General features: G+C 46.0%; 1 protein-coding gene across 1 annotated transcript; it reads left to right on the top strand.

Moving 5' to 3' along the window:
• The first annotated feature begins 1,418 nt into the window (after positions 1–1,418).
• On the top strand, positions 1,419–2,446 carry LOC123054001 (3-hydroxyacyl-[acyl-carrier-protein] dehydratase FabZ). The gene has a single exon (XM_044477640.1). It carries the CDS (start codon positions 1,600–1,602, stop codon positions 2,251–2,253), a length of 654 nt encoding a protein of 217 aa, XP_044333575.1. The 5' UTR covers positions 1,419–1,599; the 3' UTR covers positions 2,254–2,446.
• Positions 2,447–14,505: the final 12,059 nt, after the last annotated feature.

The following is a 14,505-nucleotide window of genomic DNA, read 5'->3' as shown; positions in this document are numbered from 1 at the left end:
CATGAAATATTTATTTGAAATCCATGAAATATTTTTTGAAATCGTGAACATATTTTGAAAACTATAACATATTTTCAAATTACTAGCAATTTTCTGAAATTGTAAACAAGAACATTTTAAAATTCCAGAATTGAAACACGAACAATTTTTCAAATTTTGAACATGAGAACATTTTTTAAAATTGAGAAAAATATTTGAAAATTTCAAACAAAAGAAACAAGAAAAATAACAACAAAAAAGGAAAGAAAAATAAAACCAAAAAAGAAACGAAGAACATATTTTGAAAGCGCGAACATTTTTCAAAATTACGAACAATTATTCAAAACGAGAAATTTTATCAAATTCCCCGAACATTTTTTATTTACGAACAATTTTTGAAAACATGAACATTTTTTTCATTTTTTGGAAAAAATTTAACACAAGAACATTTTGCAAAATTTCTGAACAAATTTTCAAAAAAATATAACATTTTCAAAAACAGGATCATTGTTTGGAATCATGGAAATTCCTTGAAAACAGAACATATTTCCAAATTCCATAACAAATTTGGAGAAGCGAACATATTTCAAAACTCCTGAACAAAATTTGAAGACACGAACATTTTTTGAAACTTGTGAACAATTTATGAAACTGGGAAAATGTTTGAAACTCCGGAGATATGAAAACATGAACATTGTTTGCAATTTGCGAACAATTTTTTAACGCCTGAACATTTTTTGAAAAGTTGTGAAAATTTTGAACAAAAGCTTTCGGTTTATTTTTTGAAAAACAAGAACATTTTGGAAAATCCCGAACATTTTTTGAATTTATGAACAATTTTCGAAGACCGCATTTTTTTGAAATTTTGAACGTTTCTTAAAAGCACGAACATTTTTTGAAAATTAAGAACAAAATCTGAATATGTACTTAGTTTTAAAAAGTAAAATAACCTTGAAAAAGAAGAACTAAAAAACGAAAACGAAAAAAATAAGAAAGAGGAAAGTAGAAAAAAGAAACAGAAAAAAAAAGAAATAAAAAAACCGGTAAAAGAAACAAAAAAACAGTTCAGGGAACCTTCTAGAAGGTTTCCAAAACCGGCTGGCGTTGTTGCTTATTGGGCCGGCCCATCGCGTCGCTGCTCGGTCGCTCGCCTGTGCAAAGAGCCGGCAGTTTGATGCAGTGTGCGTCCAATAGAATTTTCCCAAATCTACGTTCGTTTACGTCGGCCGGTTGGAGTTTGCTTGCCTTGGGAACAAGCCTTGTTCCGTGGTGGGCAGAAGGCCGGCCCGGCTCTTTTATTAGCATGCCCGTGGGCCGTGCCAGGCTAAAAATCCGTGTATGGAGTGCCGGCTGTGTAAGTATTTTTGGGCCTTAACCATTCAAGATTCGTACAGGCTGGCTTAAAAATAATAATCCAATGAAATCCGGGAGGGATGATATCGCCTTCCCAAACCAAAACGCAGCGGAGCTTCCAAAGCCAAACCAAAACCCTCGTCCCTCTTCCCCTCCTCGTTCCCATCGCCGCCACCCCTCCCCCTCGATTTCAAGCACCCTGCCCACCCATCGGGACCCTACTCCCCATCCCATACCCAATCTGCTCCTCGCACCCACGCTGCCCCAATGGAGACAGCCGCCGCCGTGTCCGTGCCCAGATCCGCCTGCCGTGCCGCACTCCCCTTCCCGGCTCCCCTCAAGCTCCAGGGCCGCGTTGCGCTCCCCCGCCGGGCGCTCCCCGGGGCGCCGAGGCAGCGCCTCGTCGCGCGCTGCGCGGCGGCCGACGACAGTGCGGCGGCGGCGGAGCTCCCCATCGAGAAAAGGTTCGCCGCCTTCCCGACCGTCATGGACATCAACCAGATCCGCGAGATCCTGCCCCACAGGTTCCCCTTCCTTCTGGTAGATAGGGTGATCGAGTACAAGGCAGGAGAGTACGCTGTTGCGATCAAGAATGTCACGATAAATGACAACTTCTTCCCCGGCCACTTCCCGGAGCGCCCGATAATGCCCGGCGTTCTCATGGTTGAGGCCATGGCCCAGGTCGGGGGCATCGTGATGCTGCAGCCTGAAGTCGGTGGATCCCAAGACAATTTCTTCTTTGCAGGGGTTGATAAGGTGAGATTCAGGAAGCCAGTCATTGCTGGTGACACTTTGGTCATGAGGATGACCCTCACCAAGTATCAGAAGAAGTTCGGGCTTGCAAAGATGGAAGGAAAAGCTTATGTGGGTGGCGATGTAGTGTGTGAGGGGGAGTTCCTCCTTATTAGCGCCACTGGGTGAACAGATCTGCTTGTGTGCGATGTGATCCTCTCACAAGATCTGATTAGAATGAGTCCAAGTTCAATTGTTGAGAGAATTGAGTTTGTGAACTGAACTTACAACATGTGAGGCAATTTTATCTTGGGTTTTACATCAAGTTGTGTAATGGCCTTTTGGGGCCGAGTCAGGCTATGTTGCTGGTGTTACAAGGTTACGATATCTGTAGTTTCGTGGTATAAACTATGCTTCTTAAAAAAAGATACTTCCTCTGTTCCAAATTATAAGATGTTCTGATAGACTAAAATAGCCTAACAAAACGTCTTATAATTTGGGGCGGAGGTGGTACATGTCAATGCTTTGCCCAGACGTCACGCTCTTGCCGAACCCTTAATCAAGGTGTTACATCTCCCACAGCGAATTCAGACAATTTAATTTTCTTAGCCATGCATATTAATTATAGTGGTTGACTATCTGTGCAACTCATGTACTCTAGCTGTGGATGCATAAGTATGATTTATGCAGATTTTTGGAATATACTCCCTCTCTTCTTAAATATTTGTCTTTTTAGATACTACTAGATGGTTTCACACTTTGAGTTGTCTGCACACACAAGATTCAGGCTTCCTTACAATGAATCTGTAATGTTGTGCATATCTATAACTGCACAAAATTCATGCAGAAAATGTAGAACCTGAACTTTGATTGGGGTTGCATATGACATGAGAGTAAACACCAGATAGGTAAGCTGTGCAGCAATTGGCCGATTCATTAAAAAAAGAAGGTATAATAGAGTTTACTGGTTAATAAAAACCCTGGCAAAAATCGATACAACATGCCCATAAGAAAGGGCAGCCCGGGTGACCTGGCACCAACCAGACCACACACACCGCCATGAAGAGGATGCCGTCGAGACTACTTTCCTTTCATCGTCATCACCTCTCTTCGAGCAGTTGATTGCGACTTCGCCGCAGACGACCTGTTAAGACCCCATCGAACGAATGACACATGACGACCTCGTTGGCCATAGCCAAACAATCGACCGCAAACATCGAGGATCGGTAGCTTCGATTTTGCTGGCACGCTTCCCAGGAGAAAGTTGCATGCCTCGCATCGACCTAACCTGGCACAACCTCCGGAGAGCACCGCCCACCGAAACCACCCTCATGGAGTCATCGTTGCCGTAGGGCCCTACCGCATGCAGCTCCGGCTTCTCTGTCATACTGAGAAACAAGCATAGGCGCACTTGTTGGCGATCCGGACCGTCCACATCAGAAGGACAAGCCACAATCCAGCTCCGCACGCCATCATCGTTATCACTGCACAAGTCGCAAATCCCCAAAGGGAAGCGCAGGGAGGGCTCACGGGTCTTCAAAACAACACCCCAAAGGGGGACAGGGACGATGTTGTTTCCTCGCCTGAAGAACAAGATTCGAGGATGGAGCGAGTAGAAGAGCTCCACATCGACGCATTCGAGAAGGGGAACGACGCTCGTAGGTGCCACCATCATCTGCCCGCCATAGTCGGGCAAGCTTGCGCTCGGAGCAGACACGATGAACACCCTCACGCAGCGGACCGTAACCAGCCCGCACATTCTTGCCCAACAACCGCGTCGTCGCCTCCTAGGGACCACCATATTAACTTAATTTGGATTGCCCAGGCACATTTAGATGTGTGCTTATTAGAGCACATCAAAGTTGTACCAGTCCATTCATTAAAGGCATAACCAGTGGACTCGCGTTTGATACGTCTCCGTCGTATCTACTTTTCCTAACGCTTTTCCTCTTGTTTTGGACTCTAATTTTCATGATTTGAATGAAACTAACCCGGACTGACGCTGTTTTCAGCAGAACTACCATGGTGTTGTTTTTTGTGCAGAAATAAAAATTCTCGGATTGGAACGAAACTTCTCGAGGAATTTTTATACAATAAAAGAGAATTCTGGAGTCAAGAACCACCGAAGGGGGGGGGCACCCCCCTCCAGGCGCGCCCAGGTGGGTTGTCCCCACCTGATGGCCCCGCAGACTCCAACCCTGATACTATAAAATCACACACTACTAGAAAAAAGGTTGTTAGTGGCGCACCTATTTTTGCTATTAATGACGCACTATAGGTGCGCCACTATTATCACGCCACTAGTAACAAATACTAATGGCGCACCTCTGGTGCAACATTAGTATTGCAGGTAACAGTGGCGCACCTTGTAGTGCGCCATTACTATTGCTACAGGTGCGCCACTGGTAACTTTTTTTTTGAATTTTTTTTAATTTTGAAGGCGGGAAAATAGTAGTGCCGCACCGTCTAACCCCCACCGTGCGCCATTGCTATTTTTGAATTTTGAATTTGGATCTAGATCTAGATCTGGCTCATTTTTTTGCTCTTTTTTTTGCTTGATTTTTTTTTCAAATTTCGTTCTCGACCTGGATCTGGTACGTTCTTTGTGCCGGGGGAGCTCCACATGTGGCCGAAAGTAGAGGAGGAGGGAGGAGAGACCGTGAGGAGGAGAAGAGGAAGGAGAGACCGTGAGGATCAGGAGAGGAGGGAGAGGTCGCCGGAGAGGAGGAGGAGGAGGACCGTGAGCAGGAGAGGAAGGAGGAGCACCGTGAGGAGGAGAGGAGGGAGGAGGAGGTCGCCGGAGGAGGGAGGAGGAGGTCGCGGGAGGAGGAGCACCGTGAGGAGGAGGTCACCGGAGGAGGAGCACCGTGAGGAGAGGAGGTCGCCGGAGAGGAGGAGATGGAGTGGAGGAGAGGAGGAGATGGAGTGGAGGAGAGGAGGAGAAGAATGAAGGGGTAAGTGGGTGGCCGACCCTTTTTAACTTCTGTCCCAACTTAGCAGTGGCGCACCATGCACTGGTGCGCCATTGCTATTTTTTTGAATTGTGAAGGCGGGAAAATAGTAGTGGCGCACTATTCACTGATGCGCCATTGCTAATTTTTTTATTTTTTCGAATTCTTTTGAATTGTGAAGGCGGGAAAATAGTAGTGGCGCATTATTCATAAGGTGTGCCATTGCTAACTTGTTTTTTATTTTTGTATTTTTTTGAATTTTGAAGGCGGGAAAATAGCAGTGGCGCACCATGCACTAGTGCGCCATTGCTATTTTATTTTTTTTGCATTTTTTTGAATTTTTTTGCCTCCAGATCTTAAAAGCATCATAACTTTTTTTCTGTTAGGTTTTTAAGGATTCTAGAAAATCGATAACGGACATAGCCCGTTGAGTTCGGATGTAACTTTTCGAGTAGATGATTTTTCATATAATATTTTTTTCATCAGAGGTCGTATGCAAAAGTTACGGCCATTTTACCGAAACACAACGGCCTTTTGCAAAAAAATTCAAAATTCATGTTTGTTAATTTTCCTTACAACTAGAACACATAACACATGGGCATCTATTTTTTTGAATCTTTTATCATTTTCTTTTATTCTTTAAAAACCTAAAAGGCGATCCGCGGGGAGGGGGGTGTTTGTGTGTGTGAGACGTTAGCAATGGCGCACCACACCTAGGTGCGCCACTGCTGGTGCGCCATTGCTATGTCTGGTGGGGGGGGGGCGATGGACCCAAAAAAAATAGCAATGGCGCACTGCTCATGTGGCGCGCCATTAGTAAAAACATAGCAATGGCGCACCTGATTCTGGTGCGCCATTAATGTCCATATTAGCTATAGCCGTTTTTCTAGTAGTGACATATTTGAAGAAAAAAATAAGGGAGAAAGAATTATCGCGTTTCACGAGACGGAGCCGCCGCCACCTCCTGTTCTTCATCGGGAGGCCAGATCTGGAGTCCGTTTGGGGCTCAGAAGAGGGGGATCTTCGATCTTCGTCATCACCAACGTTTCTCCATCGCCAATTCCATGATGGTCCCCACCGGGAGTGAGTAATTCCTTCGTAGGCTCTGAAGGAAATATGCCCTAGAGGCAATAATAAAATTGTTATTTATATTTCCTTATATCATGATAAATGTTTATTATTCATGCTAGAATTTTATTAACCGGAAACTTAGTACATGTGTGAATACATAGACAAACAGAGTGTCCCTAGTATGCCTCTACTTGACTAGCTCGTTAATCAAAGATGGTTAAGTTTCCTATCCATAGACATGTGTTGTCATTTTATGAACGGGATCACATCATTAGAGAATGATGTGATGGACAAGACCCATCCGTTAGGTTGGCATAATGATTGTTTAGTTTTATTGCTATTGCTTTCTTCATGACTTATACATGTTCCTCAGACTATGAGATTATGCAACTCCCGAATATCGGAGGAACACCTTGTGTGCTATCAAACGTCACAACATAACTGGGTGATTATAAAGATGCTCTATAGGTGTCTCCGAAGGTGTCTGTTGGGTTGGCATAGATCGAGATTAGGATTTGTCACTCCGAGTGTCGGAGAGGTATCTCTGGGCCCTCTCGGTAATGCACATCACTATAAGCCTTGCAAACAATGTGACTAATGAGTTAGTTGCGGGATGATGCATTACGGAACGAGTAAAGAGACTTGCCGGTAACGAGATTGAACTAGGTATGATGATACCGACGATTGAATCTCGGGCAAGTAACATACCGATGACAAAGGGAACAACGTATGTTGTTATGCGGTTTGACCGATAAAGATCTTTGTAGAAAATGTAGGAGCCAATATGAGCATCCAGGTTCCGCTATTGGTTATTGACCGTAGATGTGTCTCGGTCATGTCTACATAGTTCTCGAACCCGTAGGGTCCACACGCTTAACGTTCGATGACGATTTGTATTATGAGTTATGTGATTTGATGATCGAAGTTTGTTCGGAGTCCCGGATGAGATCACGGACATGACGAGGACTCTCGAAATGGTCGAGACATAAAGATTGATATATTGGAAGGTTATGTTTGGACACCGAAATGGTTTCAGAAAAGGTCCGGACATTTTCCTGAAGGAAATATGCCCTGGAGGCACTAATAAAGTTGTCATTTATATTTCCTTATATCATGATAAATGTTTATTATTCATGCTAGAATTGTATTAACCGAAAACTATGTACATGTGTGAATACATAGACAAACAAGAGTGTCCCTAGTATGCCTCTACTTGACTAGCTCGTTAATCAAAGATGGTTAAGTTTCCTAGCCATAGATGTGTTGTCATTTGATGAACTGGATCACATCGTTAGAGAATGATGTGACGGGCGAGACCCATCCGTTAGCTTAGCATAATGATCGTTTAGTTTTACTTCTATTGCTTTCTTCATGACTTATACATGTTCCCCTGACTATGAGATTATGCAACTCCCGAATACTAGAGGAACACCTTGTGTGCTATCAAACGTCACAACATAACTAGGTGATTATAAATATGCTCTATAGGTGTCTCCGAAGGTGTTTGTCGGGTTGGCATAGATCAAGATTAGGATTTGTCACTCCGTGTATCGGAGAGGTATCTCTGGGCCCTCTCGGTAATGCTCATCACTATAAGCCTTGCAAGCAATGTGACTAATGAGTTAGTTACGGGATGATGCATTATGGAATGAGTAAAGAGACTTGCCAGTAACGAGATTGAACTAGGTATGATGATACCGACGATCGAATCTCGGGCAAGTAACATACCGATAACAAAGGGAACAACGTATGTTGTTATGCGGTTTGACCGATAAAGATCTTCGTAGAATATGTGGGAACCAATATGAGCATCTAGGTTCCGCTATTGGTTATTGACCGGAGATGTGTCTCGGTCATGTCTACATAGTTCTCGAACCCGTAGGGTCCGCACGCTTAACGTTCGATGACATTTTGTATTATGAGTTATGTGATTTGATGACCAAAGTTTGTTCGGAGTCCCGGATGAGATCACAGACATGACGAGGAGTCTCAAAATGGTCGAGAGGTAAAGATTCATATATTTGAAGGTTGCATTCGGACATCGGAATGGTTCCGAGTGATTCAGGCATTTTTCCGGAGTACCGGGAGGTTACCGGAACCGCCCCGGGAGAAGTATTGGGCCTATTGGGCCTTATTGGAGGAGAGGAGAGAGGCCACGTGAGAGGGGCGCGCCCCCCTTGCCCAAACCGAATTGGACTAGGGGAGGGGCCGCCCCCCCTCTTTCCTTCTCCCTCTCTCTCCCTTCCCCTTTTCCCTCTCCGGTGGAAGGAAGGAAGGGTGCCGAATCCTACTTGGACTAGGAGTCCAAGTAGGACTCCCCCTTCGCGCGCCCCCCTTGGGTCGGCCTCGTCCTCCCCCTCCTTTATATACGTGGGAGGGGGGCACCCCGAAGGCACACCAAGTCTTCACTTAGCCGTGTGCGGTGCCCCCTTCCACAGTTACACACCTCAGTCATATCGTCGTAGTGCTTAGGCGAAGCCCTGCGCCGGTAACATCATCATTACCATCACCACGCAGTCGTGCTGACGGAACTCTCCCTCAGCCTCAACTGGATCAAGAGCTTGAGGGACGTCATCGAGCTGATCGTGTGTTGAACGCGAAGGTGCCGTACGTTCGGTGCTTGGATCGGTTGGATCGCGAAGACGTTCGACTACATCAACCGCGTTACTAAACGCTTCCGCTTTCGGTCTACGAGGGTACATGGACACACTCTCCCCGCTCGTTGCTATGCTTCTCCTAGATAGATCTTGCATGATCGTAGGATTTTTTTTTGAAATACTACGTTCCCCAACAGTGGCATCAGAGCCAGGTCTATGTGTAGATGTTATATGCACGAGTAGAACACAAAGAGTTGTTGGCGATAATAGTCATACTGCTTACCAACAACGTCTTACTTTGATTCGGCGTTATTGTTGGAGGATGCGGCCCGGACCGACATTACATGACTGCGTTCATGATACTGGTTCTACCGACGTGATTCGCACACAGGTGGCTAGCGGGTGTCTGTTTCTACAACTTTAGTTGAATCGAGTTTGACTACGCTCGGTCCTTGTTGAAGGCTAAAATAGCACACTTGACAAAAAATCGTTGTGGTTTTGATGCGTAGGTAAGAGCGGTTCTTGCTAGAAGCTCATAGCAGCCACGTAAAACTTGCAACAACAAAGTAGATGACGTCTAACTTGTTTTTGCAGGGCATGTTGTGATGTGATATGGTCAAGACGTGATGAGATATAAATTGTTGTATGAGATGATCATGTTTTTTCAAAAGTTATCGGCAACTGGCAGGATCCTTATGGTTGTCGCTTTATTGTATGAAATGAAATCGCCATGTAATTGCTTTACTTTATCACTAAGCGGGAGCGATAGTCGTAGAAGCAATAGTTGGCGAGACGACAACGATGCTACGATGGAGATCAAGGTGTCAAGCCGGTGACGATGGTGATCATGATGGTGCTTTGGAGATGGAGATCAAAGGCACAAGATGATGATGGCCATATCATATCACTTATTTTGATTGCATGTGATGTTTATCCTTTATGCATCTTATTTTGCTTAGTACGGCGGTAGCATTATAAGATGACCCCTCACTAAATTTCAAGGTATAAGTGTTCTCCTTGAGTATGCACCGTTGCTACAGTTCATCGTGCCGAGACACCACGTGATGATCGGGTGTGATAAGCTCTACGTTCACATACAACGGGTGGAAGCCAGTTTTGCACACGCAGAATACTCGGGTTAAACTTGACGAGCCTAGCATATGCAGATATGGCCTCGGAACACTGAGACCGAAAGGTCGAGCATGAATCATATAGTAGATATGATCAACATAGTGATGTTCACCATTGAAAACTACTCCATCTCACGTGATGATCGAACATGGTTTAGTTGATATGGATCGCGTGATCATTTAGATGACTAGAGGGATGTCAATCTAAGTGGGAGTTCTTAAGTAATATGATTAATTGAACTTTAATTTATCATGAACTTAGTACCTGATAGTTTTTGCATGTCTATGTTGTTGTAGATCAATGGCCCGTGCTACCGTTCCCTTGAATTTTAATGCGTTCCTAGAGAAAGCTAAGTTGAAAGATGATGGTACCAACTACACGGACTGGGTCCGTAACTTGAGGATTATCCTCATTGCTGCATAGAAGAATTACGTCCTGGAAGCACCGCTAGGTGCAAGACCCGCTGCAGGAGCAACTCCGGACGTTATGAACGTCTGGCAGAGCAAAGCTGATGACTACTCGATAGTTCAGTGTGCCATGCTTTACGGCTTAGAACCGGGACTTCAACGACGTTTTGAACGTCATGGAGCATATGAGATGTTCCAGGAGTTGAAGTTAATATTTCAAGCAAATGCCCGGATTGGGAGATATGAAGTCTCCAATAAGTTCTATAGCTGCAAGATGGAGGAGAATAGTTCTGTCAGTGAACATATACTCAGAATGTCTGGGTACCACAACCACTTGACTCAACTGGGAGTTAATCTTCTTGATGACAGTGTCATTGACAGAGTTCTTCAATCACTGCCACCAAGCTACAAAAGCTTTGTGATGAACTATAATATGCAAGGGATGGAAAAGAGTATTCCCAAGCTCTTCGCAATGCTAAAGGCCGCGGAGGTAGAAATCAAGAAGGAGCATCAAGTGTTGATGGTTAACAAGACCACTGGTTTCAAGAAAAATGGCAAAGGGAAGAAGGGGAACTTCAAGAAGAACGGCAAGCAAGTTGCTACTCAAGTGAAGAAGCCCAAGTCTAGACCTAAGCCTGAGACTGAGTGCTTCTACTGCAAAGGGACTGGTCACTCGAAGCGGAACTGCCCCAAGTATTTGGCGGATAAGAAGGATGGCAAAGTGAAAGGTATATTTGATATACATGTTATTGATGTGTACCTTACTAATGCTCGTAGTAGCGTCTGGGTATTTGATACTGGTTCTGTTGCTCATATTTGCAACTCGAACCAGGGGCTACAGATTAAATGAAGATTGGCTAAGGACGAGGTGACGATGCACGTGGGAAATGGTTCCAAAGTCGATGTGATCGCGGTCGGCACGCTACCTCTACATCTACCGTCGGGATTAGTTTTAGACCTGAATAATTGTTTTGGCGCCAGCGTTGAGCATGAACATTATATCTGGATCTTGTTTGATGCGAGACGGTTATTCATTTAATTCAGAGAATAATGTGTCATGACCGATTTTTTTTGGGATATTAATTTCCCAGAAAACGGCCTTTGTGCTCACCAGCCCCAGGATTACTGTTAGCTGATGAGGCACCAACTTGATACAAGAATTCCAAGCAAATTACAAAATATGTAGTACAAGACCATTGTGGCCTAGGAGTACAACACTTGGTTTCTAGTGGTTGATGGCGGAAGCGGTTTGTGGTTCATCTGCGTCTATGGGACTCCATTTCCCACAAGAACAGCTGACCAGGATAACTCCTATCTTCGCGAGGCTGCTATCACCTTTACATGGGTTCCGGGGCTATCGTTGTAACGCTCTCTCCATGCGCGAAATCTGGCCAAGACAATAGCCAGGGACAAGCCAGTGAGTACGTTTGAATGTACTCGCAAACATCAAGAACACGGGTATAATATAATAAGAGATAATCATGCTCCGAAATATCTTTATGATGATGACGTCTGTCACGAAATAAACGAAATCCGTGATGCACGCATGCAGGTAAAATATGGACATGCAATACGGGAGTAGAAATAGAATGCACTGATCGAGTGTCTGAAATGACTCCTCGAAAGGGTGCAAGTAAATTAACAATGCCGCAGTCGGGCGTCTGAGCGACACCACATAAAGGGCTTATAAAGGATAAATAAATAACAAACATGCCGCAGTCGGGCGTCTGAGCGACGCCACATAAAGGTCTTATAAAGAATAATTAAATAACAAGCATGCCGCAGTCGGGCGTCTAAGCGACACCACATAAAGGGCTTATAAAGGATAAATAAATAACAAACATGCCGCAGTCGGGCGTCTGAGTGACGCCACATAAAGGGCTTATAAAGGATAAATAAATAACAAATATGCCGCAGTCGGGCGTCTGAGCGACGCCACATAAAGGGCTTATAAAGAACAATCACAGTGAATATCCAGGAGGTAGAACCGTCCCAGGGATACTCAATAATTCAAATAAAGTAAATGGTTAGTCCACAATAATAATGATCATAATCCATATGTGCCACAGTCATAAACAATATCTAGTTCAGCCGTTTCTCCATCCGAAGACCGTCACTGTGTTCTAATTTAGCCGTTCTCCATCCGAATACCGTTACTATGATCTAGTCAAGCCGTGTCTCCATCTGAAGACCGTCACTGGACCCATCTCAGACTGTAGTCCTTACACAAGGATGTGGCTGTCCGAATAGATATAACCTCTGCAGAGGGTGTACTCTTTACCCACGAGTAACGGATTTATTTAGTCCATCGGGACTAATTCCGCCTACGGCCTTTTAGTTGAAAACACGCCTGACCTGCACACACCAGCTTAACTTACCGGTGTCTGGAATCACCCACGACACCTGTCAAGCAAAACTCTAAGTTGGGAGGCTACAACCTCGACGTAGCATGGGATCAAATTTATATCGCGCACTCTAAGGGGTGCCCCCCTCTTGGTCCCAACCGGAAACACCCATGCCCCCGGACCAGGTGGCATGCCTACCGGATGCATCCGGTATCTTCCACCATGGCCTCTCTGTACGGTGTGTGCCTTGGTAAGGGGTTGACAACTTACTGAACCGTACCCTACCTGCGGCAGGGACAAGTGGTAGTACAAAACAAGTAGGGGAAGTTACTGAACAAGACTCGACTTACGACCGACTCAGGTGGTCCAAGTATTCTCCGAATGATTAGCATAACCAAAAATGTTCCATTCAACAGACAGAATCACTGCTCATCAAACCTCATCATGCCATACCGGACACACTCGTCCCGACGAGGAACTAGGGACAAGCTCGTGTCTACCCAAGACCACGACTCTCCCGTCTTCCTGCCGGTATGCATGAAAAGCTCGCGAGGATGATCACTATCACCAGCATATCCATTACTAACAGTAAAGCATCTCCAATATGCACTCATGTATGTGACTTTACCGTTACATAAAAATAACGTATGCTCCAAGTCAAAGTGGTGTTGTAACTGTATCAAAACACCACACAGAAATATTATGCCAGAGTTCAGAATGCTTGCCTTCAAGTGTATGCATGTGGGGGTGCACTTTTTGAAGGTTGCCTTTTCTCCAAAATCCTATTTTGAGAAATATTCAAATAACAAATATTTCAAAACCAGTACAAAAAGTTGTCCCAAATATTTTTGAAATAAATCTCAAAATAAACTAGATGAAATTTGAGAGAGGTAGGAAAAAGAATCAACTCATTTGGAGTTTTATTTTAAAAGATATAGCCAGTCAAAATTTGGTCAAAGTTCTGTTTTTTTAAAAATAAAACAGAAAAAGAAAACGTTTCGGGGAGAATACGCTTTCGAAGCAGAGGAGACGTACTCGGGACTTATGCGCCTTCACTTAACCAGAGTGGACGGCGCGCGGGTCACTGACAGTGGGTCCAGGGGGGCCACTGGTCAGGTTTGACTAGTCCTCACCTCCCTCCTCTTCCTCTGCCCGAACGAAGCGAGACTCCGGCGATCGCCGTCGATGAACGGCAGCTCCCCACGGGCATCCGAGGGCGGGGATGGACCGGCCAGACCGGGGCGGTCCTCTTGGTGGTCGTTGGGTCGACGGTGGTGGGAGGAGTCGCCGGCGGCGAGCTCCGCGGCGGAGAGGGCTACGGGAGTGAAGTGGGTTTTGGGCTCCGGTGGTTTCCAATCGAGGCTGAGGCGCGGGGCAGCTCCGCAAGATCAAGTGGAAGTGACTGGTGGCGCTGGATGGGCGGGGGAGTGCCTGGTTGCGACGAATGTCACCGGACGGCAGCGGCGGCCGAACCGGCCGGAGGTGGGGAAGATGGCCTCTTCCGGTCAATCCACGGCTAGGGGAGAACTAGGGGGGAGGCATGAGGCCGCTTGAGCGCTCGGAGGGGCTCGGGGCCTCCTTTTATAGGCGTTCGAGGCTGGACCACGACGGCTGTGGATAAGAACGCCGGCGACCGTCGCTCTGTAGCCGTAGGGCGACGTGGCGGCGACGAGCGCGTGCCAACGGGCTTCAGGATAAGCTCGAGCTGTTCACAGGGGCAGCTGGCGCGCGCGGGTGGCTTGGGCGGCGCCAACCATGGCAGGAGCTCGCTGCCGACGCTGGCGTGCCGCCAAAAGCTCTGCCAGCGGCGCTGTAGGGCGCCAGGGGTGGCGTGGAGAGTGGGCGAGTGTAGTGCGCGGCTCTGTAGGCGAGCCAGGACCATGTGCGGGACGCGGCGGGGGCGGCAGTGCGACGCGGCGGCTCGGTGCGCGCGCGTGCA

This window comes from Triticum aestivum, chromosome 2D (assembly GCF_018294505.1).
Source record: "Triticum aestivum cultivar Chinese Spring chromosome 2D, IWGSC CS RefSeq v2.1, whole genome shotgun sequence".
Taxonomy (NCBI): Eukaryota; Viridiplantae; Streptophyta; class Magnoliopsida; order Poales; family Poaceae; genus Triticum; species Triticum aestivum.
The sequence above is the reverse complement of the archived record's forward strand: the minus strand, read 5'-3'. Positions and strand labels throughout refer to the sequence as shown.

Bases quoted from the DNA above. Each gene is read 5' to 3' on its own strand.
- LOC123054001 (XM_044477640.1), top strand. From the start codon at position 1,600: ATGGAGACAGCCGCCGCCGTGTCCGTGCCCAGATCCGCCTGCCGTGCC.